The 24,705-nt window shown below is 44.6% G+C and overlaps 1 protein-coding gene across 2 annotated transcripts in view; it reads left to right on the top strand.

The window, feature by feature from the left end:
* The window catches only part of SGCE (sarcoglycan epsilon), a 65,548-nt gene that overhangs the window by 24,036 nt on the left and 16,807 nt on the right, over positions 1 to 24,705 (top strand). Inside the window, exons 4-8 of one of the 2 annotated variants that reach the window (XM_044295056.1) lie at positions 10,922 to 10,994; positions 13,375 to 13,573; positions 14,009 to 14,171; positions 16,510 to 16,721; positions 22,898 to 22,924. In XM_044295056.1, coding sequence (XP_044150991.1) covers positions 10,922 to 10,994; positions 13,375 to 13,573; positions 14,009 to 14,171; positions 16,510 to 16,721; positions 22,898 to 22,924 — 674 coding nt within the window. The remainder of the gene's footprint in view (positions 1 to 10,921; positions 10,995 to 13,374; positions 13,574 to 14,008; positions 14,172 to 16,509; positions 16,722 to 22,897; positions 22,925 to 24,705) is intronic. The other variant, XM_044295057.1, reaches the window with a different exon arrangement.

Here is a 24,705-nt window from a genome sequence, read left to right as displayed (position 1 = left end):
TATAATACTTTTCTGGCTGAGGGAACAGAAAAGGACAGAGGTAGGTGGAGGACAGGTGAGGGCACAGGTCCTGCTCCCGGGCCATGCCAACTAAGGGTTGTGTCTGACGAACCCACCAACTCTTGGCTGAGGGTGTCTGATGTCACTTGGGAGGAAGTGGATGACCGAGTCAACCATTCAAGAACCGCTGGGTTGCTAGTCAAGACACAACCGCTAGATGACACCGGGAGCTCAGGCCTCTTGCTGTGACTCTTGCTGCCACGCCCCCTGCTGCGACCTGTGGCTTTGCCAGAAACATTTAGGCCTCTGCCACTCCCCTGTGCAGGGCCTGGCACTTCTCTGTCTGACATACTGTTAGATAAAAAAAAAAGGCCCAAAAAAGGTCTTTAGAACATATAACGGCACCGCTGAACCGCAAATATATTTTTATTTTTTCCTCTTATACACTCCACAAAAGGCTTTAGAACATATAACTGCACCGCTGAACAGCAAGTATATTTTTCTTTTTTCAACTTATACATTCCACAAAATGCTTTAGAACATATAACTGCACCACTCAACGGCAAATATATATTTTTCTTTTTTGCACTTATACACTCCACAAAAGGGCTTTAGAACATATAACTGCACCGCTGAACGGCAACAAGGCCCTTATTTGTTTCCACTTATACATGACACAAAAGGCTTTAGATTATATAACTGCACCACTGAACGGCAAATTTATTTTCTTTTTTCCACTTATACACTCTACAAAAGGAATTAGAACATATAACTGCACCACTGAACGGAAAATAGGCCCTTATTTTTTTCCACTTATACAGGACACCAAAAGCTTTAGAACATATAACTACAACACTGAACGGCAAATGTATTTTTCTTTTTTCCACTTATACACTCAACAAAAGGAATTAGAACATATAACTGCACCACTGAACGGAAAATATATTTATCTTTTTTCTACTTATACACTCCACAAAAGGGCTTTAGAACATATAACTGCACTGCTGAACGGCAAATAGGTCCTTATTTTTCCACTTATACACTCCACAAAAGGCTTAAGAACATATAACTGCACTGCTGAATGACAAAAAGGGCCTTATTTTTTCCACTTATACACTCCACAAAAGAGCTTTAGAACAAATAACTGCACCGCTGAACGGCAAATAGGCACTTATTTTTTTCCACTTACATGACACAAAAGGCTTTAGAACATATAACTGCACCACTGAACGACAAATTTATTTTTCTTTTTTCCACTTATACACTCCACAAAAGGAATTAGAACATATAACTGCACCACTGAACGGAAAATATATTTATCTTTTTTCTACTTATACACTCCACAAAAGGGCTTTAGAACATATAACTGCACTGCTGAACGGCAAATAGGTCCTTATTTTTCCACTTACATGACACAAAAGGCTTTAGAACATATAACTGTACCACTGAACGGCAAATGTATTTTTCTTTTTTCCACTTATACACTCCACAAAAGGCTTTAGAACATATAACTGCACCACTGAATGGAAAATATATTTATCTTTTTTTTTACTTATACACTCCACAAAAGGGCTTTAGAACATATAACTGCACCTCTGAATGACAAATAGGCCCTTATTTTTTCCACTTATACACTCCACAAAAGAGCTTTAGAACATATAACTGCACCATTGAACGGCAAATAGGCCCTTATTTTTTTCCACTTACATGACACAAAAGGCTTTAGAACATATAACTGCACCACTGAACGGCAAATTTATTTTTCTATTTTCCACTTATACACTCCACAAAAGGGCTTTAGAACATATAACTGCACCGCTAAATAGCAAATAGGCCCTTATTTTTTCCACTTATACACGACACCAAAAGCTTTAGAACATATAACTACAACACTGAACGGCAAATGTATTTTTCTTTTTTCCACTTATACACTCCACAAAAGAGCTTTAGAACATATAACTGCACCGCTGAACAGCAAATAGGCCCTTATTTTTTTCCACTTACATGACACAAAAGGCTTTAGAACATATAACTGCACCACTGAACGCCAAATATATTTTTCTTTTTTCAACTTACCGTTTACACTCCACAAAAGGCTTTAGAACATGGGTGTCAAACATGCGGCCCGCAATGAATATCTTTGCGGCCCGGCAGTCTAGTATCTCTGAACATGAGCGCGCTGCTATCGGCGCGCTCATGTTCTCTCAGCAGCACAGGGAGAAGGAAGCTGTCCTCCCTCCCCCTGTGCTGCTGCCGCTGCCACCAATGAGAAGAGAGGGGGGAGAGGAGGGGCGGGCGCACTGCGCCACCAATGAGGAGAGAGGGGCGGAGGAGGGGCGGGCGCACTGAGCCACCAATGATAGGACTATTCCCATTTCCCACACAGAGCGGCGCCCAGCGATGTCTCAGCACTCACCATTAGTCCTGGGCGCCGCTCCGTTCGCCCGCAGTGCCCCATTACTGTCTCCTCTCCTGCTCCACATGCTGCTGATTACTATCGGAGCGATGGGAGGAGACATCAGCTTCACTAGTGGGCGTTCCTTCTCCCTGCGCTGCGATTGGACAGCGCTACAGCCAGGAAGAAGGAACGCCCACTAGTGAAGCTGATGTCTCCTCCCATCGCTCCGATAGTAATCAGCAGCATGTGGAGCAGGAGAGGAGACAGTAATGGAGCACTGCAGGCGAACGGAGCGGCGCCCAGGACTAATGGTGAGTGCTGAGACATCGCTGGGCGCCGCTCTGTGTGGCCTGATAGTGAAAGTCAGTCTTTAACACAATACAGGAGGCGGGTGCCGGCAGCAGAATCGCATTGCCGGCACCCTGCCCCTGACAGGGAGCTGCGATCAGCGGCAGTTAACCCCTTAGGTGCCGTACCTGAGGGGTTAACTGCTGATCTGCCAGTACCAGCCTCCTGTATAAAGGGGTAATTTATCATTGGTGGTGCAGTGTGCCCCCCCCCCTCAACCCCCCATCCCATTAAAATCATTGGTGGCACAGTGCGCCGGCCCCTCTCAACCCCCCCAGTATTAAAATCATTGGTGGCAGTGGCCACAGGGACCTCTCCCCTCCCCCTCATTGGTGGTGCAGTGGCAGCTTCTGATCGGAGCCCCAGCTGTGTAAGCCTGGGGCTCCGATCAGTTACCATGGCAGCCAGGACGCTACAGAAGCCCTGGCTGCCATGGTAACATCCCTGATGCTGTGTGCACAAGGCACAGAGCAGCAGGGACAGTGTGAAGTCCTATTCACCCTGATGGAGCTGAATAGGACAAGGGATGAAAGATCCCAGGTTCTAGCCCCTAAGGCTACTTTCACACTTGCGTTCAGAGCGGATCCGTCTGCATTATATTGTAAAAATGTTTTATTTTTTTTTGATGCGGCCCACATAAACTTAAATTTTGTTTTTTTGGCCCATGTTAGCCTTTGAGTTTGACATGCTTGCTTTAGAACATATAACTGCACCTCTGAATGGCAAATATATTTTTCTTTTGCCACTAATACACGACAAAAAGGGCTTTACAACATATAACTTCACCACTGAACGGCAATTTTTTTTGTGCCACTATTACACGACAAAAAGGGCTGTAATTTTTGCAGGTCACCACACATCGACTAATAAGCCTTTTTTTTACCACTAATAAAAGGAAAAAAATGCTTTAGAACATATACTGTAACTGCACCGCACAAGGGCAAATAAAACATAAATATTTCCTTGTAATAAACCCTGTTAATGGCTGTGTCACACAGCACTTGCACCTCAATAACAAGAACGGTTTGCTGGAATTACAGAGCTGTATAATGGTAATTTGGATCCCCAGTCAGTGCAGCAAGGTGTAATAGGATTGTTCCTATTACCTAGGCTGTAACCTCCCCTACTGCACCCTGTTCTACATAAATGCTGTGGAATGATTCCTCCCTATCCTTTCCCTACACCTTATTTTTCCATAAACTTGTAAATCATTTTTTTAGCACAGTGAAGTCTTTCCTAGCACTGTCCCTAGCACCTGCTGATGTCTCTCCCTGCCCTAAGTACACTGGAAAATGGCAGAATCCAAGATGGCTGAGGCTATTTATAGGGCTGTGACATCACAGGGCTGGCTGGCTGCTGATTGGCTGCATGCTTGGCATTATGGGTGATCCCACGTTCCCAGAGTTCCTTGCTCCATGTTCTCACACGTGCAGCAGCCATTTTAGGAAAAAATGCGATTCATTACCACGAAGCGTGGGGAAATTCGGATTCGATGCAAATCGAATTTTCCCTGAAATCCGGATCGAATTCCACTTTGTCAACTTCGATTCGCTCATCTCTATACATGATAGATATGGTTCCTACATCTGGGACCTGCACCTATCTATAGAATGAGGAAATAAGGCAGGAGGGGTCCTCTGGGACCTGTACCTATCTATAGAATGAGGGAATGAGGCAGAAGGTGTCCTCTGGGACCTGCACCTATCTATAGAATGAGGGAATGAGGCAGAAGGTGTCCTCTGGGACCTGCACCTATCTATAGAATGAGGGAATGAGGCAGAAGGTGTCCTCTGGGACCTGCACCTATCTATAGAATGAGAGAATGAGGCAGGAGGTGTCCTCTGGGACCTGTACCTATCTATAGAATGAGGGAATGAGGCAGGAGGTGTTCTCTGGGACCGGCACCTATCTATAGAATGAGGGAATGAGGCAGGAGGTGTCCTCTGGGACCTGTACCTATCTATAGAATGAGGGAATGAGGCAGAAGGTGTCCTCTGGGACCTGCACCTATCTATAAGAATGAGAGAATGAGGCAGGAGGTGTCCTCTGGGACCTGTACCTATCTATAGAATGAGGGAATGAGGCAGGAGGTGTTCCCCGGGACCAGCACCTATCTATAGAATGAGGAAATGAGGCAGGAGGTGTCCTCTGGAACCTGCACCTATCTGTAGATTGAGGGAAGGAGGCAGGAGGTGTCCTCTGGGACCTGCACCTATCTATAGAATGAGGGAATGAGGCAGGAGGTGTTCTCTGGGAACGGCACCTATCTATAGAAATAGGAAATGAGGCAGGAGGTGTTCTCTGGGACCGGCACTTATCTATAGAATGAGGAAATGAGGCAGGAGGTGTTCTCTGGGACCGGCACTTATCTATAGAATGAGGAAATGAGGCAGGAGGTGTTCTTTGGGACTGGCACTTATCTGCAGAATGAGGGAATAAGGCAGGAGGTGTCCTCTGGAACCTGCACCTATTTATAGAATGAGGGAATGAGGCAGGAGGTGTCCTCTGGGACCTGCACCTATCTATAGAATGAGGGAATGAGGCAGGAGGTGTCCTCTGGGACCTGCACCTATCTACAGAATGAGGGAATGAGGCAGGAGGTGTTCTCTGGAACCTGCACCTATCTGTAGAATGAGGGAATGAGGCAGGAGGTGTCCTCTGGGACCTGCACCTATCTTCAGAATGAGGGAATGAGGCAGGAGGTGTTCTCTGGAACCTGCACCTATTTATAGAATGAGGGAATGAGGCAGAAGGTGTCCTCTGGGACCTGCACCTATCTATAGAATGAGGGAATAAGGCAGGAGGTGTCCTCTGGGACCTGCACCTATCTATAGAATGAGGGAATGAGGCAGGAGGTGTCCTCTGGGACCTGAACCTATCTGACCTCTCCTGCCTCATCCCATCTGGTCTCCAAATCCAGGATGTGAGAGGTGGCTAAGCTCACTGTGCTACGGTGTTTCCGTAATTCCTGTTCACTTTTATAGGAGTTACATAGCACAATGATCACGGCTCTTTCCATAAACCTGGCCACCTCGCATGGTGTGCATGTAGCGGGCAGTGGGAGAAGGTGAACCGGAGAAACCTGTTCTAGAAATAAATGAGGATCCTGCATATGTGATACATTTATGGTATATCTTGTGGATTTACTAATAATGTTTAAATTGAGAATACACCTTTAAGCAGATTGTGAGTTAGGGCTCATTCACACTGCCGTTGTTTGGACGTTTTATGCATCTCTGGCCACAATTTGCATTCCCCAATGCATGGGCACCATCCGTGCAGCTGCCGCAACGGATGCAGACTCATTCTACCTGAATGGGTCTGTGATCCGTCCACACCGCAAAAAAATTAAACATGTTCTATTTTTTTTGTGTTGCAGAGGTACGGACAGAAACCCCATGGAAGCACTCCTTAGTGCTTTTGTGGATTTCCGTGCCTCCGTTCCGCACCGACCAACGGGATTGCGTACCCATTCAAGTGAATGGGTCCACATCGGTGATGCAAGGTGCACATGACCTGTGCCCGCATATTGTGGACCCGCTGTTTGCATGAGCCCTTATTATGAGGATCCTGCATGTGAGACCCCCTACCCTCCGTAGGGGGTCTCACATGCAGGATCCTCATTTATTACCCAAATTGGAGAGCAGATACAAAGAGTATTTCACTTTGGAGGACCAAGCACATTTGGAGTCGTGTAATACTTAATTTCTCCTGTGGAGGCACTGCAGCAGATTTAAACACTTATTTCCTCCATAGATTACAAACAGTTCATTAAGGTGCTCAGAAGTAAGACAACCTGTGGCCAGTTTATATTTAGGTAACCTTTCAAACCAAAATAGATAATCCAACATGGACAACCCCTTTGATTAAAATTTCATTTACCAACTTTAATAAAACACATAGAGATAGTAATTAGCAAATACTAGTGAAATACTATATGATGAGTAAAGTAGAAAGCTATTGAATAGTTAAGGTGGATCTTAACCAGATCTTGTTGTTAAAATGGAGAATTCCTTTACATTTTACCATTCCCTAGTGCCGTTTCTGCAGTGAGGGTGATATGTGCAGCTCTCAGCCGCCCTCATGCTCTTATGTCTATGAATGCTAGGCTGGAACTAGGAATTATGTCCCATAATAACGTATGATTTTGCCTTCCGCTCTGCGGGTTCTGTTTTTGACATTCTCTAGGCGCGCCGTCCTCATCTATAACTTGCCTCACGTTGCTTCATTGAATGAGTCTTGTAGATGTGAATGTTGAGCGAAGGATGTTAAGTGCTCAGACGGAATTGAATTAATGAGGGTAAATGTATATCGCGAGCCCAGCAGAGCACGTACAGATCAGACTCTTAATATCTCTTTATGTACTGCGTTCTCATTTTCCCTACATATTCAGAACAGAGGAACTTTGTGCCACATGCCTCATTATGTCCATGTGTGATATGGAAAGCCAATGGATATAACATAAATCCAGGTTACTGTACAGTATATGGAATGGAGGGCAGCAATACAACCCAATAATGAGCACACAGCTCGCCCACCGAACCAGCCTGACCTTCTCTCTTTCAGTAAGCCTATGAGTAGCACCGAGAACAGCTGAAGCCATTGCTGCTACTACTCCACCTAACGGACTTGAGTATGGTTAGAGGGTAGTAGCTGTGTAAGCGAGCACAATTCTCTCTGACTTACACATGACCTCTTGCAATGGTGCTCATTGGCGTTGGGTTGTGATTATCTAATCAGCAGGTTGGGCCTTTTCAGAAGGTGGTTACCATACATTTGGCACCTTAGCTACATAGACCATAAGTAGCAGAACCCACATGCTAGTAAATACAATACTAGAAGCCACACGGTTGTGCTCATACGTTAGTCAAAGCCACATAGTAGTCTTCATAAATTAGTAGAATTCATTTGATATTGGTCATACATTAGTAGATGTTAGGTCTGTGGTTTGTGTCTGACACCCTCCTGCTGTCCCCCATGGGCACGGACGCCACGGCACTTACCATGTAACTTGGCGTCCTGGTTGCCAACATCCTCTTCATGTTGCTGCCTCCATGCTCCTGCCTGATGCTCCCTTAGAGAGGCCAGAGGTAAGCACACTTCCAATTCCTTCCCCAGGCAATGGCTGAGGTTCCCTGGGTGAACTCTCCAGCAGGGGTGCCTGAGCTTTAGTTTCCCTGTTGACTAGCAAAGGTGTTCTAATAGTCTAGTGCTTATGCATTAGCTGCGTTTATCCTGCGTTATCTCCTGCCTGTGTTCCTGCCATGTTTTTAGTGTGTGCCATCCTGTCTGTGCGCCCCTGCACTTTCAAGTCCAAGTTCAGTTCATGTCAGTCTGTCTACCCTGTCTGTGCTCCAGTCAAGTCCCCAGCCGGTCTGTCTCATATTTGCCTCATCACTACTCCGCCCTCAAGTCTTTTCTGTGTCTGCATTAACAGTGTGCCTTCTAAAAACCAGCATTCTAGTCTTGGTAACTTTTCAGGCCATACATATGGTTTTCTTTCATTTTGGGGTGTTTTCTGTACCCTGAGCTTCTACACCTGGACTATCCCAGGAGGTATTGGTCCGGTTGCTTTCCTGCAGTGAAGTCCAGATCCCTGTATAAGGGTTAAAGGGTGAATACCGTGGTAGCACTGGAATAATGCTCTTAGGTTCTAGCATAAAGCCAAACCATTTAGTTGCCACAGTGGGCTCACATTGCCTGATCCGTAACAGTAGAAGCCACGTTGTAGTGATCGTACAATAGTAGAAGTCACATAGTAGTGATCGTACAATAGTAGAAGTCATATAGTAGTGGTCAAATAATAGTAGAAGCCACACAGCAGTGGTCATTCAATAGTAGAAGCCTAATATTAGAGGATTAGTGGCCATAACTTAGTAGAAGCCACATAGTAGTGGTCATACAATAGTAGAAGTCGCATAGTTGTGGTCTTACAGTAGTAGAAGCCACAGTGTTGCTGTCGTACAATAGTAGAAGCCACATATTTGTGGTTGTTGCAGTCAGTAGGTGTGGAACCACTGAGTCAACCAACAGAATTGATTTTGGGCTAATCCTAGGGGTGTTATCCTGGCAGTCCCCTGGTTTTCTCCATTCAACCCCAATACAGCGATTTGGACTTCACCACAGGGGAGCCAACAGGCCGCTACCTCCTGGAGTAGACTCTGTGTTGTTGACACCTGACCCACGAGGGTCAGACACACTGGTGTGGAGCACGAAGGGATTGGGCTAAATTGTAATCTGGGACAGGCTGAGGTCAGGGCAGGAAGAATATGAGCAATCCAGTTCGAGATCCGGGCAAGCAGAAAAGGGTCAATACAGAGGTTTGGCACTGGTCAGGGGGGTCAGAATCCAGCAATCGGGCAGAAGTCAGTACATAGGCAGACAAACAAAAATAGCACACCTTTGCCCGACATAACAGTGATAATACAATAGTAGAAGCCAAATAGTAGTGGCCAATCTTTTGGGGGGGGGGGGGGGGGGGGGGGAATAACAATATTGTGGCTTTTTGTTATATTTTGGGTTTCTGATATGTGGAGCTATTATACATACCTTTAAAGGGGTCTTTCGAGATTTTTTAACTGATGACCTATCCTCTGGATAGGTCACCAGTATCTGATCAGTGGGGGTCCTACCTCTGTCTATCAGCTGTTTGAGATGTCATCGGCACTTGCACTAACGCCATGGCCTTGTCTCAGCTCGCCAAGCACAGCGCCGTATTGTATATTAGCTGTGCTTGGCATCGCAGCTCAGCTCCATTTACTTCAATGGGGCTGAACCACGCCGAGGCCATGCGGCCGATGAACGTGACGTCACACGGGCTAGGCAAAACTGCAAGAAGCCCACGGCACTACTGTGAGTGCCGGTGCCTTCTCAAACAGTTGAATGGCGGGGGTCCCAGATGTCAGACCACCACCAATCAGATACTGATGACCTATCCTGAGGATAGGAAATCAGTTTAAAAAAAATCTGAAAAACCCTTTAATTATTGCTACCCATGCTGCTGTTTTCATTTTCTTACACTAGGTAGTGAGGGCCCCATCTTATTTTGTCTCTGGGGCCCTGTGAATCATAGTTATGCCCCTGGGAGGTGGTGATGTATGGCCTATGAGTGTGCGTATGATACCGCTATACAGTACATACATTAGTGCCGGCCATAGCAGTACCCATATGATAGTACCAGATGTAGATATTATTATGCATCCTATACATTTGTGACTGTCCTGTTTTGTGTGTTTGGTTACGTTTTTTTTGTGCTGTCACATGTTTTATGCGGAGGAACAAAATCTGCTAATTAGAATCTTGACCTACTTCAGTTGCCGGGCGATGCTCGTTATTTTGCTTGTCTCTCTCTTTCTCTTGGATCCGCAGAATATTGTTGTAGATTATCATTAGCGATGTTTTCACTTTCATCGTGCCATTGGCAAAAAACGCACAATCAGAGTCACAGTCGGGGCTGTACACGCAAACAGTTGTAGGAAAATGAATGTAAAACAGTGAAAACTGCTGCCAAATGTCTAATAATTCCCTCCTTCGCCAGGATTAATCATTACTAACATAGAACCGGCACATTAACCCTTTTAAGAGGTTGTCTGGGGGGGGGGGGGGTAAGCTAATCAGGCAGGGTGCTGATTCTTCTTAAAGAGACCAGTCCTGTACGGAGACTTACTGGAATTATTCCATAGGTGGCGGCAGTTTAATATTCTTGATCTATCCTCAGGATAGGCCGTCGATATCTGATCGGTGGAGGTCTGACTCCCAGCATCCTCATGGGTCAGCTCTTTGAAGAGTCCAGTGAGCTTGCAGCTTCCTCGCAGCCAACCAAGCACAGCGCCGTACATTGCATAGTGGCTGTTAGTGGTATTGCAGCCAGGGGTGCACCACCAATGAGGCGAGTTGAGGCGATTGCCTCAGGCAGCACCAGGTAGGGGCAAGAGGCAGGCAGCGGAGGGGCGATTATTTGTTTGTATAGTATTGTGAAGCACAGTATGTGGCGCTGTATTACCCTGTATGTTTTGTAGAGCTGTATGTAATGTTTTCCAGATATGGCTGGAGGGCTGGAGGGAAGGGGCGTTGGGGGGTTGGGGCGCCGTTTCAGTTTTCGCCTCAGCAGCAGAAAGGCTAGGTGCACCCCTGATTGCAGCCCAGACCCATTCACTCTAATTGTTTCTTCTGCAGATAACCGCCTACAATAAACGAACATTTGAGACAGCGAGACATAATCTGGTCATCAATATCATGTCAGGGGAGGGTAAGTAGGCACTGTGCCCATACTGATTGACTATTGACCTCCGGACGTGGCAGACCTGCACTGGCGATGATACTCACCTTCTCCCCGCTGCTGGATTCGGTCTGGGCGGCTCTCGCATCGGGACTCGCATGTTCCAGATGGAGACTGTAGGATATTTTAGATGACAGTGGTCCTGAGGATAGGCCTCCTGCACACAGACCACTCCAGCGGTGGTAAAACTACAACTCCCAAGATGTACACTTATTTGGCTGTTCTCACAACTCCAAAGAAATAAAGGGAGCATGCTGGGAGTTGTAGTTTTGCCACAGCTGGAGTGCCGGAGGTTAGCCATCACTGGTATAGAGTGTCACACAGAGCACAGCACCTAGGGGGTCTACGCTGCACGGATGCCGCGTGGATAACTTTTTGGATGCATTTTCCTTCGCCAATTTAAATGATCCAGTTTAAAACGGATTTCTGCTTCATTTTGTTTGAAAACCTGAAATAAAGTTTGACAAATATGCAAAAAAGAGAAGCATTCAAGGTTTTTCTTTTAGCATGATAGATAGACACAGTGACTCCACCAGCAGAATAGTGAGTGCAGCTCTGCAGTATAATACAGGATGTAACTCAGGATCAGTACAGGATAAGTAATGTATGTACACAGTGACTGCACCAGCAGAATAGTGAGTGCAGCTCTGGAGTATAATACAGGATGTAACTCAGGATCAGTACAGGATAAGTAATGTATGTACACAGTGACTGCACCAGCAGAATAGTGAGTGCAGCTCTGCAGTATAATACAGGATGTAACTCAGGATCAGTACAGGATAAGTAATGTAATGTATGTACACAGTGACTGCACCAGCAGAATAGTGAGTGCAGCTCTGCAGTATAATACAGGATGTAACTCAGGATCAGTACAGGATAAGTGATGTAATGTATGTACACAGTGACTGCACCAGCAGAATAGTGAGTGCAGCTCTGGAGTATAATACAGGATGTAACTCAGGATCAGTACAGGATAAGTAATGTAATGTATGTACACAGTGACTCCACCAGCAGAATAGTGAGTGCAGCTCTGGAGTATGATACAGGATGTAACTCAGGATCAGTACAGGATAAGTAATGTAATGTATGTACACAGTGACTCCACCAGCAGAATAGTGAGTGCAGCTCTGGAGTATTATACAGGATGTAACTCAGGATCAGTACAGGATAAGTAATGTGATGTATGTACACAGTGACTCCACCAGCAGAATAATGAGTGCAGCTCTGGAGTATAATACAGGATGTAACTCAGGATCAGTACAGGATAAGTAATGTGATGTATGTACACAGTGACTCCACCAGCAGAATAATGAGTGCAGCTCTGGAGTATAATACAGGATGTAACTCAGGATCAGCACAGGATAAGTAATGTAATGTATGTACACAGTGACTCCTCCAGCAGAATAGTGAGTGCAGCTCTGGAGTATAATACAGGATGTAACTCAGGATCAGTACAGGATAAGTAATGTAATGTATGTACACAGTGACTCCACCAGCAGAATAGTGAGTGCAGCTCTGGAGTATGATACAGGATGTAACTCAGGATCAGTACAGGATAAGTAATGTAATGTATGTACACAGTGACTCCACCAGCAGAATAGTGAGTGCAGCTCTGGAGTATAATACAGGATGTAACTCAGGATCAGTACAGGATAAGTAATGTGATGTATGTACACAGTGACTCCACCAGCAGAATAATGAGTGCAGCTCTGGAGTATAATACAGGATGTAACTCAGGATCAGTACAGGATAAGTAATGTGATGTATGTACACAGTGACTCCACCAGCAGAATAATGAGTGCAGCTCTGGAGTATAATACAGGAAGTAACCCAGGATCAGTACAGGATAAGTAATGTATGTACACAGTGACTGCACCAGCAGAATAGTGAGTGCAGCTCTGGAGTACAATACAGGATGTAACTCAGGATCAGTACAGGATAAGTAATGTATGTACACAGTGACTCCACCAGCAGAATAGTGAGTGCAGCTCTGGAGTATAATACAGGATGTAACTCAGGATCAGTACAGGATAAGTAATGTAATGTATGTACACAGTGACTCCACCAGCAGAATAGTGAGTGCAGCTCTGGAGTATAATACAGGATGTAACTCAGGATCAGTACAGGATAAGTAATGTATGTACACAGTGACTGCACCAGCAGAATAGTGAGTGCAGCTCTGGAGTATAATACAAGATACAGTATAACTCAGGATTTCTACAAGATAAGTACATGTAATCACATTATATATGTAACCTATAAAATGGTATAAAGGAGTACACGTCCTATAATGTATGCTTTATGATGTCTCCTATTTCTGTTATAATTTCCATGCTCTTTCTCTGTTCAGATTTCCCTCTTCCTTTCCAAGCTGAGTTCTTTATTAAAAACATGAATGTAGAAGAAATGTTAGCCAGTGAAATTCTGGGAGATTTTCTTGGAGCTGTGAAAAACATCTGGCAACCCGACCGTCTCAATGCTATTAACATCACTTCAGCTCTGGACAGGGGGGGCAGAGTGCCGCTCCCCATCAATGATATGAAGGAAGGGTAACGCTCAATTTTTTTGTATGTTGCCTCCATACATTATCTGTTCTGGCTTTAGAACAAAGCTACTTTTGCTTAGTTCTTGCAGTTCATGCAAGATTTTTTTAAAACATTTCCAGAGCTGCATTTAAAATTCCGCTGGTTGGCAGCCTGATGATCAGACAAACCCATAACAACTTAGGTATGCTCTTATATTAAAGGGGGCAGTTTATTTTTACTACATTTGATTACAGCAAAGATAACACAGCCCAGAATGGAAGGTTTGTACACTCACTAAGCCATCAGGGAATGCTGGGGAATTTCAGCCTTATATCCAGCAGAACTGTAAATTTAGCTCTGGAGTATGTTTTTAATGTAGATTTATATCTAACAATCAACTCTAAAATAATGAACATAGACAACTGTAAATAAATGTTCAAAAACACATGTATTTTTCAGCGTCTATGTTATGGTTGGAGCAGACGTCCCGTTTTCATCTTGTCTGCGCGAAGTTGAAAACCCGCAGAACCAGCTGAGATGCAGCCAAGAGATGGAACCTGTCATAAGTTGTGATAAAAAGTTTCGGGCACAATTTCATATAGACTGGTGTAAGATTTCATTGGTAAGGTTACTCTCCTGGAGAATACTGTTTGCCCCCATGTCAATGACGTCTTAGGCAGAAGCCCAACCCTCTTCCCGCCCCTGGTTAGAAGCCTCCATAATTTGATGGATTTAAAATTGATTGGTTAATCTTATGTTTATTATGAATAAGTATCAGTAGGGTAGAATAAGAGATCCCTTCAACAATCAAGTCCCGAAAAACAAGATATACATGAGAAAACTAAATGAAGCAGTTCTCTCTCTCCCAGAGCAGGAAGTCGCAGCACAATCTTTAGCACAATCTACAACAGCTGGCAACTGCTTATAGGGTTGATGCCCCTAAACATAACCTCTTGTCTATGATGACTGGGAAAGTGAATTATTTTAAGAAAAATTAAGAACAGGCCTCTTTTTTCCTACCTATTAGAGATGAGCGAACCTCTGTTTTAAGTTCGGCGTCTAAAGTTCGGGTTTGGATTAGCGGAGAATCCCGATCTGGAACCGGATATGGATTCCGACTTCCGTTGTGGTCCGTGGTAGCGGAATCAATAATGGCCGATTATTGATTCCGCTACCACGGACCACAACGGAAGTCGGAATCCATATCCGGATCCAGATCGGGATTCTCCGCTAACCGGAAGCCGAACTTTAGACGCCGAACTTAAAACAGAAGTTCGCTCATCACTACTACCTATCATAGGGGGGCAAAGGACAACAGGATTGAAAACTGAACTGCCCAATAACTGGTGCAGATTGTGTTGCTTATCGCTGTTACAAACAGGGGTAAGCACAAGGTTAACAACTAATACTGTATTAGTAACCATATGACCAATATGGATATGTACACAGAATATACTGTATGTATAAAAATATCTAAAAAGTGTAGTATGAATTTGTATTCAGACCCCTGTACTATGATACCCCTAAATAAAAATCCAGTGAGACCATCTGCCTTTAGAAGTCACCTAATTAGTAAATAGAGTCCACCTGGGTGTACTGTTTTCTCAGTATTACTACAGCTATTCTGTGAAGGTCTCAGAGGTTTGTTAGAGAACATTAGTGATCAAAGAGCATCATGAAAACCAAGGAACACAACAGACAGGTCAGGGATAAAGTTGTAGAGAAGTGTAAAGCAGGATTAGGTTATTAAAAAAAAATATCCCAAATATCCCAAGTTCTGAACATCTCACGGAGCACTGTTCATCCATGGAAGGAGTATGACACCCTGAACACACCATCCCCACCGTGACACATGGTGGTGGCAGCATCCTGCTGGGAGGAGGCTTTTCTTCAGAGGGACAGGGTAGCCGGTCAGAGTTGATGGGAAGATGGATGGAGCTAAATACAGGGCAATCCTGGAGGAAAATCTGGTAGAGGCTGCAAAAGACTTGAGAATGGCGTTGAATACATATCCACGCCACACTTAGGGCTCTTTCACACTTGCGTTGTCCGGATCCGGCGTGTACTCCACTTGCCGGAATTACACGCCGGATCCGGAAAAACGCAAGTGAACTGAAAGCATTTGAAGACGGATCCGTCTTCAAAATGCGTTCAGTGTTACTATGGCAGCCAGGACGCTATTAAAGTCCTGGTTGCCATAGTAGTAGTGGGGAGCGGGGGAGCAGTATACTTACCGTCCGTGCGGCTCCCGGGGCGCTCCAGAATGACGTCAGAGCGCCCCATGCGCATGGATGACGTGTCCATGCGATCACGTCATCCATGTGCGTGGGGCGCCCTGACGTCACTCTGAAGCGCCCTGGGAGCCGCACGGACGGTAAGTATACTGCTCCCCCGCTCCCCACTACACTTTACCATGGCTGCCAGGACTTTAGCGTCCTGGCAGCCATGGTAACCATTCAGAAAAAGCTAAACGTTGGATCCGGCAATGCGCCGAAATGACGTTTAGCTTAAGGCCGGATCCGGATCAATGCCTTTCAATGGGCATTCATTCCGGATCCGGCCTTGCGGCAAGTCTTCAGGATTTTGGGCCGGAGCAAAAAGCGCAGCATGCTGAGGTATTTTCTCCGGCCAAAAAACGTTCCGGTCCGGAACTGAAGACATCCTGATGCATCCTGAACGGATTTCTCTCCATTCAGAATGCATTAGGATAAAACTGATCAGGATTCTTCCGGCATAGAGCCCCAACGACGGAACTCTATGCCGGAAGAAAAGAACGCAGGTGTGAAAGAGCCCTTACCAGTTTTTTATTTATAAAAAATTGTGTAAACCATGTATCATTTTCTTTTCACCTCACACATACTTGCTACTTTGTGTTGGTCTATCACATAAAATCCCAATAAAACACATGTACGTTTGTGGGTGTAACATTAAAACATTTTTTACTAAATTTTCTATTTCAGGTGGATAAAACAAAGCAAGTATTGATCACCCAGGAAGTTGTTCGGGGGGAAGGGATCCTTCCTGACGCAGGGGAGTATAAACCTCCATTGGAAACGTTGAAGAGCAGAGACTTCTACTCGGACTTCCTAATCACGCTGGCAGTGCCCTCGGCCGTAGCCTTGGTGCTGTTTGCCATACTGGCTTACATCATGTGCTTTCGGAGAGAAGGAATGTGAGTACCCCTACTTTTCTCTACATCTGTCAAATACACACAAAGCAAACTGGCTATCTTGGGTATGATAGACCTATGCTAGCTTTTGGATTTCCTTTCTTCTGGATCGGTGATATTTGCACATATGTTCTCTAATATAACAGAAGAAATGATTACATGATTGGATTTCTGAAGAAATGTGTATTTTAATGTCGATTACATTTGGGCTGCACAACAGTTTATTAGAAGGGTAATGTAATGTATTGTGGAAAATACTTTAAAGGCTTTGACGAAATTGTGATAGTGATTCCCTATCCTGTCGATCAATATCAGATTGACAGGAGTCAAATACCCGGCACCTCCACCGATCAGCTCCGATGCTGGAACTACAGCGCCACCCACTGTGTTGTGGAAGTAGCTGGTAACTGCAGCGTTCTTCCCATTGAAATGAGTACTGCAGTACCAGCTCTGTCCACTACACAATCGGTGGAGCTGTTCAGTTCTGGCGCTGGAGGTACAACAAATCAGTTGCAGGGTGCGGGTTGTCGGACTATGCCTATCTGATATTGATAGCCTATCCTCTGAATTAGAGATGAGCGAAGCGAGCTGATGATGCTACATCAGAAGCCGCTTCTCTAAACAATTCGTTATAATACTGTACCGAGATTCGTCTCCATGCAGCATTAGAACGTATGGGCTCCGATGAGCCGAAGTAAGTTATTCACGAATTCGCGCGAGACTTTGTTGAATAACTTCGGTAATGAATTATTACAGTGAAAAACCACTTCAAAACTTGGAACTCGGCTTTGGTTCGGAGTGGTCCCTTGGAACTGAAGCCGAGTTCGGTTTCAAGTTTTTTTTTCGGTTCCAGGAGAATCCCTTTAATATGTAGAATGAATTTTAATGGTTTTTGCTTGGGCACTAAGTACAGACCAACTGATTTTTACTGACTTCCCTGGCCCGCTTGTCGAACACGTCCAACCGGCCATGCAACTACTCTTAAGAGGGCATTGTCTATGTGGTTGTCAAGGAATCTAAAGTTACATCGATCATATGGTGCTACGACTGGTGGCGGTGCTCAGGTCTCATGCTGCATATCCCTGTGCAGTAATAATAATGGTATATGAGTTAGGGCGCATTCACACAACCGTAGGGTTTTGCGGTCCGTAAAACTCGGATACCGGCCCATGTGCGCATGACCGCACATGGCCGCCACTATCATAGAAAATGCCTATTCTTGTCCGTGTGAGTGAGCCCTTATCCTTATGTATTATCTTAACCTTTCTGTATTGATGCACATGTAGCCACATGCAGTACCATGCAATGAGATGGTCAGTCAGTCCTATTACTCAGAATTGGGCAAAGGCACGGGTGCGAGTGGCACCCACATGGGGGACAAATGATGCTGCTACAAAAGTAGTATCCGATTCTTCACTCCTATGGGCAAGCAGATTTATCAATGAACTCATTGGGACTGTGTCGGAAAACTGCTTCTGGATTTAACGTCTGCACCTGAGACCATCATAGAAATATGACCAGACCCCCTTCTATCATACTCTCTTCTATCACCATGTAGTAGCCTCATAAAGAGTTCCAAAAAACATTCACACAACAGTTCCATAATTGACCTACAGAATACCGCCACACAGTGCCTGCATAATGCCACCATTCATTTTCCACATAATGCTATCAGTTATTTGCATAATAAAGCCGTACAGTGCCAACACAAAATGCACAAAAAGCACTCTACAGTGTCCAAACAGTACTGTCATATTGTACCCATATAACGGTATCCAATAAGTCCATACAGTGGCGGTAAAGAGAGATCAGCACAAGTTCTACTGCTCTTTTATGCATCAGTAAAGATTTTGCACTGTGTTTTACAATCTCTTCGCAATTTAGCACCAGTTCAGACCTCTACATTCAGGTCCCGGAGAAGAGAAGACGTCTCAGCTGGATGATTTACAGTATTACACAAGTTTAACATTAAAGGGTATGTTCACCACTGCAACCACGTTCGCTTTAAGGCATCTAAAATAAAAAAGCAAGCAAATAGTCTCAAAAATCTCCTATCGTTTTGTGTACACAGCTCCCTTTGAGGTCTATGCCCTTCCATGGTTGCAGACTACGAACAAACCTGTGTGCAGTCTGCTCATGCCGTCCTGTGTTACCCCTTTCTTCCTCTATTCTTCTTGATAATCTACACCAGTGTTTCCCAACCAGTGTGCCTCCAGCTGTTGCAAAACTACAACTCCCAGCATGCCCTTAAAGGGGTGGTCCGGGTTCAGAGATTAACCCGGACATACCCATATTTTCACCCAGGCAGCCCCCCTGACAAGAGCATCGGAGCATTTTATGCTCCGATGCTCTCATTTACCCTGCGCAATCCAAAGACATTTTCAGGAGATATGGTGACATACCGGGCTCTCCTTAGGTCAGCTAAGCGGAGGCTTCTGCCCAGCAGTGACGTCACCGGCGCTGATGGGTGGGCTTTAGCTCTGCCCTATCCTGTAAAACGGCTAAGGCAGCGCTAAAGCCAGCCCATCAGAGGCAGTGATGTCACCGAACACACTGCTGGGCAGAAGCCTCTGCCCGGCAGTGTGTTATTGTAAAAAAAAGCCCTTGCCCTGCGCGATTCTGCGCAGGGCAAGGGAGAGCATCAGAGCATAAAATGCTCCAATGCTAACACCAGGGAGGCTGCCTGGGTGAAAATATAGGTATGTCCAGGTTCAGCCTGCTGACAGGCTCCTTCTAAGTCAGTAACCATGGAGGCACATAGGTCTGCATAGGAGCTGTATACACAAAGCATTAGGACATTTTCGGCCTAAACTATTTGAAACCTTGCTTTACTTTTTTATTTTAAATGCATAGCAGCAGTAAAAATAAAAATAAAATGCTGATTGCAAAAGTGGATCCACCCTTTAAATAACGGCCACAGAGGAATGTCAGATATGTGTTATGTCACAGAGCTTGCAAATGTAATATTTGTGTGATCAATGGGGGGGGGGGGGGCTATTCTGCTGGAGGTTTGGCACCATGTTTCTCAGGAAGGTAAAAACGGTAAAATGCAAAGACGCCTACAGAAGTTCTTAAAGGGACGGGGCAGTTTGTATTAGCTTTAATGAAGTGACAATAAGCAGCAAGTAACAGCGATCCAACCATCCTTTGAACATCTTGCTTCCATTATGTCATGTGGTTTATTTCGCGCGGTCATGTTCTTTAACCTTCATACGCATTATTTTTTTTGTCTACAGCATCTGTATTATGTCTTTGCATCATCATTATCCCTCCATTCAATAGTATTTGCAGTTTGTTTCATGAACCTTTGCTTCACTGAGATCCAGAGTGACCACTTATATTGTGAAAACGGGGCGATCATCTCCACATATACAGCTGTCAGCAGCATCCATATATAAATGTAAAAAAAAGTGGTGTCAATGTGAGGGGGGTCTTGTGGAGACAAAAAACGAGGACATGGTGGAAGGGTACGTCCACGTTTGTAACCTTCCTATAAGTGCTGCAATGCTTCTAAAACAGAAGGTAGAGCAAATCTGCAAATAGCTTTCCTATTGTTTTCAGTATATAGCTGCTAGGCAACCCTATGTATCGCCATGGTTACAGACTACAACAAACGCTGTGTAGTCTGATGCTGCAGTCATGTCCCTTCTATTTGATCCCCTAGTAAAAAAAGCATTAGTGGGCATACCCTTAAAGGTAAAGTTATAGGACATCATTTATAAATGGAAGTATTTCATTCATCAAAATCAGACAAGATTCTTAAAGGGGCTTTTTAAAAACACATTGAGGACCTATACCCCTCGGGACTCCTATCAATTAGAAAACACACTGGCCAAGGGTCTTCAGGTTGCAGTGTCTTCAATCATGTCTTTCAGCCCCGTTGTGCTTAGCTTATTGGTGGGTTGGAGCCCCACTGATTAGACTAGATGTGGCCTGAAAACCCCTTTAATCATGATACTTGGCAAGAAAGATGACTTATTTCCTGGAAGTCATTTTATTGGTAATCGCCCATTACGCCTTAAAGGGTAGGGACACCTTAGGGGGCATTGTTTTTTACATTATTGCCTAAATTTTGACCTAAAAATTATTTCTTTCAATTGGTCCTTATTAAAAAAATATTTAGCCCCTTTCTCTGTACAGCCTTGAGATTCTCTAGTACCATGCTCTGTGTCTATACTGTTAGCTCAGCTGACGGCTCCTTATCTCTGATCTCCTGACAGCTCATAGACACTTATTATAGCTCAATTCTTATCTTATTGATAAGAATATGGCTTAAACAAGGTGTTTCTGAGCTGTTAGTAGTTCAGAGATAAGGGTTATACATAGAGAGAGATGACTGTTCAAAGTGAAAAGTAAGGTGCCCACAGCTAAGGCTGAGTTCACATCAGCATTCAGCCTTTCCGTTCTTCTGCTCCATTATAGGAGCAGGAAAACGGAAAGGACAGATTCGGCACATAACTGTGCTGAACGGAGCCTACGGGCCCCATAGACTATAATGGGGTCCGTTAGGTTTCCGCTCAGAGGAAGATTTTTGAAGTGGAGACAAAACCTGAGAAATTGTTTAATAAAGACCAATTGAAAAAAGGATTTTTAGCCCAAAATGAGTAAAATGCCATCATAAAAGAAATACATTGCCCCAAGGATGTTTATCACCTTTAAGTATAACTTTTCATACCCATTTCCCATTATACTTGATTGGTTCTGTAGAATGAATATGTTGATATCATACATACGTCATTAAAAGTAAAAAACAGAATGGTCGTAGTCCAAGGCCTCATGCACATGAACTGTAGAACTCTACTACAGTGCCCATGCCATGCTATGGCTGCGTAATGAAGCACTTTATATCTGTGCTTCTAGGAGAGAACACAGTGTCTTAAAGGCTATGCACACCTTGAAGGAAATTTTTGAAAAATGATTGCATTGTACTCATTCTGAGCTAAAAATCATTTTTTAAATTGTACTTTATTAACAATTGATAAAGAGTTAAGTCTTTTGTTATCTGTGAGCATCTTACTTTCCCTTTAACTTTGATGCATCATCTGAAGGCTAAGTATAGTCCTTATCTCTGATCTCCTAAGAGCTCATAAACACTTATTTAAGCCGCACTCTTATCAGTTTGATGGAAGTTTAGATATACTGAGTTTTTATGAGGTCAGGAGATGAGCTACACATGAGCTGTCAAATGACAGGATTTAGAGTAAACAGAAAGTGACAGTGTGCAAACAGACTGAAATTTAAACCCTGTATCTAGAAAATGGGGGAAATTTTTTAATAAAGACCAATTGAAAAAATGATTTTTAGCTGAAAAAGAGTAAAATACAATCCTAAAAAAAGGTGCCCCAAAGGTGTCCATAGTCTTTAAATGGTTTGTACCTCAATCTAAACGTATACCCTTGGTGGGGGTTCCAACCTATGGGACCCCCACAATCACAAGAACAGGGGTCCCGAGTACCCTTAATAAATGGAGCGTGCTGACATTTCGATCATCTCTATGGGACTGTCAGAAATAGCCTGGCGCTGCCGCTCCATTCATTTGGAGGAATGGGATGCCATTGTCATGATCGGTGGGGGTCCCAGTGGTTGGATGCCCACCAATCAGATGATTATCCCCTACAGTTTGCATATATCTTGGTACAACCCTTTAAAGAGACACCATATGGTGGCACATGGAGTCCGTAAGGATGGTACAGGGCGCATGAGCCCTCACTTAAAGTGGCCATGCTCAGCTTTCTTTCATTTGCAGTAGAAGGAAAGGGAACATCTAATGTTCTATGCAATGAGTTGGCCCCATCCTTTAGGTGTTGCAGGGAGACCTTTACTACGGGTCCTACAATGAAGCAAAAAGAAGGTTGTGGGAAATGAACACGTAGGCCATGCAAGAGAGATGGGGGGAAGGGCAAACATGCATGAAGTCCGCCTGGTGGTTGGAGTAGTAATGGTGTCCACCAGGGGGCACACTTGTAAGGTTTGCTATAGGCTCCTTTTCCTCTATGGATGGGTCACTCTGGATCACATGTGGAGAACCACATCTTCCATAACGATAAATACTGATGTACGTTGCTGTTCACACTGCAGTGCTCACAGCAGTATTTATGGCTCACGTAGTCCCATAGACTTAAGAAGTGCACCGAATATCAATGCTATAATTTAATTCATTCATTTTGTTTCGTTTCTAGGGAAAAGAGAAACATGCAAACCCCAGAGTAAGTGTCTTCTCTATGTCTCCTCGTTGTCATATAATACGTCACCGTAGCTTGTCACGCCCCCACCCACGTGTCCCACGCTTCTCATCCACATCCAGTCATCCTGTTATTTTAGTGAACGCTGCTTGTAGCTTATGTAGGGGGATTAGGTGTGTGATGAAGTCAGTCGTGAGCCTGTCAAGAGGTGCAAATCCTAAAAATAGTGTTTTCCTCTAGTTGTGGTCTAGGAAAAGGGTTCTGCAAAAATTTATAAGCAAAAAAAACAATTTGGTGTCTGGTATACCGCACTCTGGTGTCTGGTATACTGCACTCTAATGTCTGGTATACCGCACTCTGGTGTCTGGTATACTGCACTCTAATGTCTGGTATACTGCACTCTAATGTCTGGTATACTGCACTCTGGTGTCTGGTATACTGCACTCTAATGTCTGGTATACCGCACTCTGGTGTCTGGTATACTGCACTCTAATGTCTGGTATACCGCACTCTGGTGTCTGGTATACTGCACTCTAATGTCTGGTATACTGCACTCTAATGTCTGGTATACTGCACTCTGGTGTCTGGTATACTGCACTCTAATGTCTGGTATACTGCACTCTGGTGTCTGGTATACCGCACTCTGGTGTCTGGTATACTGCACTCTGGTGTCTGGTATACTGCACTCTGGTGTCTGGTATACCGCACTCTGGTGTCTGGTATACTGCACTCTGGTGTCTGGTATACTGCACTCTGGTGTCTGGTATACTGCACTCTGGTGTCTGGTATACCGCACTCTGGTGTCTGGTATACCGCACTCTGGTGTCTGGTATACCGCACTCTGGTGTCTGGTATACCGCACTCTAATGTCTGGTATACCGCACTCAGGTGTCTGGTATGCCGCACTCAGGTGTCTGGTATGCCGCACTCAGGTGTCTGGTATGCCGCACTCTGGTGTCTGGTATGCCGCACTCTGGTGTCTGGTATACCGCACTCTGGTGTCTGGTATACCGCACTCTGGTGTCTGGTATACTGCACTCTAATGTCTGATATACTGCACTCTAATGTCTGATATACTGCACTCTGGTGTCTGGTATACTGCACTCTAATGTCTGATATACTGCACTCTAATGTCTGATATACTGCACTCTAATGTCTGGTATACTGCACTCTGGTGTCTGGTATACTGCACTCTGGTGTCTGGTATACTGCACTCTAATGTCTTATATACTGCACTCTGGTGTCTGGTATACTGCACTCTAATGTCTGATATACTGCACTCTAATGTCTGATATACTGCACTCTGGTGTCTGGTATACTGCACTCTGGTGTCTGGTATACTGCACTCTAATGTCTGATATACTGCACTCTGGTGTCTGATATACTGCACTCTAATGTCTGATATACTGCACTCTGGTGTCTGGTATACTGCACTTTAATGTCTGATATACTGCACTCTGGTGTCTGGTATACTGCACTCTGGTGTCTGGTATACTGCACTCTAATGTCTGATATACTGCACTCTAATGTCTGATATACTGCACTCTGGTGTCTGGTATACTGCACTCTAATGTCTGATATACTGCACTCTGGTGTCTGGTATACTGCACTCTGGTGTCTGGTATACTGCACTCTGGTGTCTGGTATACTGCACTCTAATGTCTGATATACTGCACTCTAATGTCTGGTATACCGCACTCTGGTGTCTGGTATACCGCACTCTGGTGTCTGGTATACTGCACTCTGGTGTCTGGTATACCGCACTCTGGTGTCTGATATACTGCACTCTAATGTCTGGTATACTG

This window comes from Bufo gargarizans, chromosome 5 (genome assembly GCF_014858855.1).
Source record: "Bufo gargarizans isolate SCDJY-AF-19 chromosome 5, ASM1485885v1, whole genome shotgun sequence".
Taxonomy (NCBI): domain Eukaryota; kingdom Metazoa; phylum Chordata; class Amphibia; order Anura; family Bufonidae; genus Bufo; species Bufo gargarizans.
Note: the sequence above shows the minus strand (reverse complement) of the source record. Positions and strands in the feature narration are given on the sequence as shown.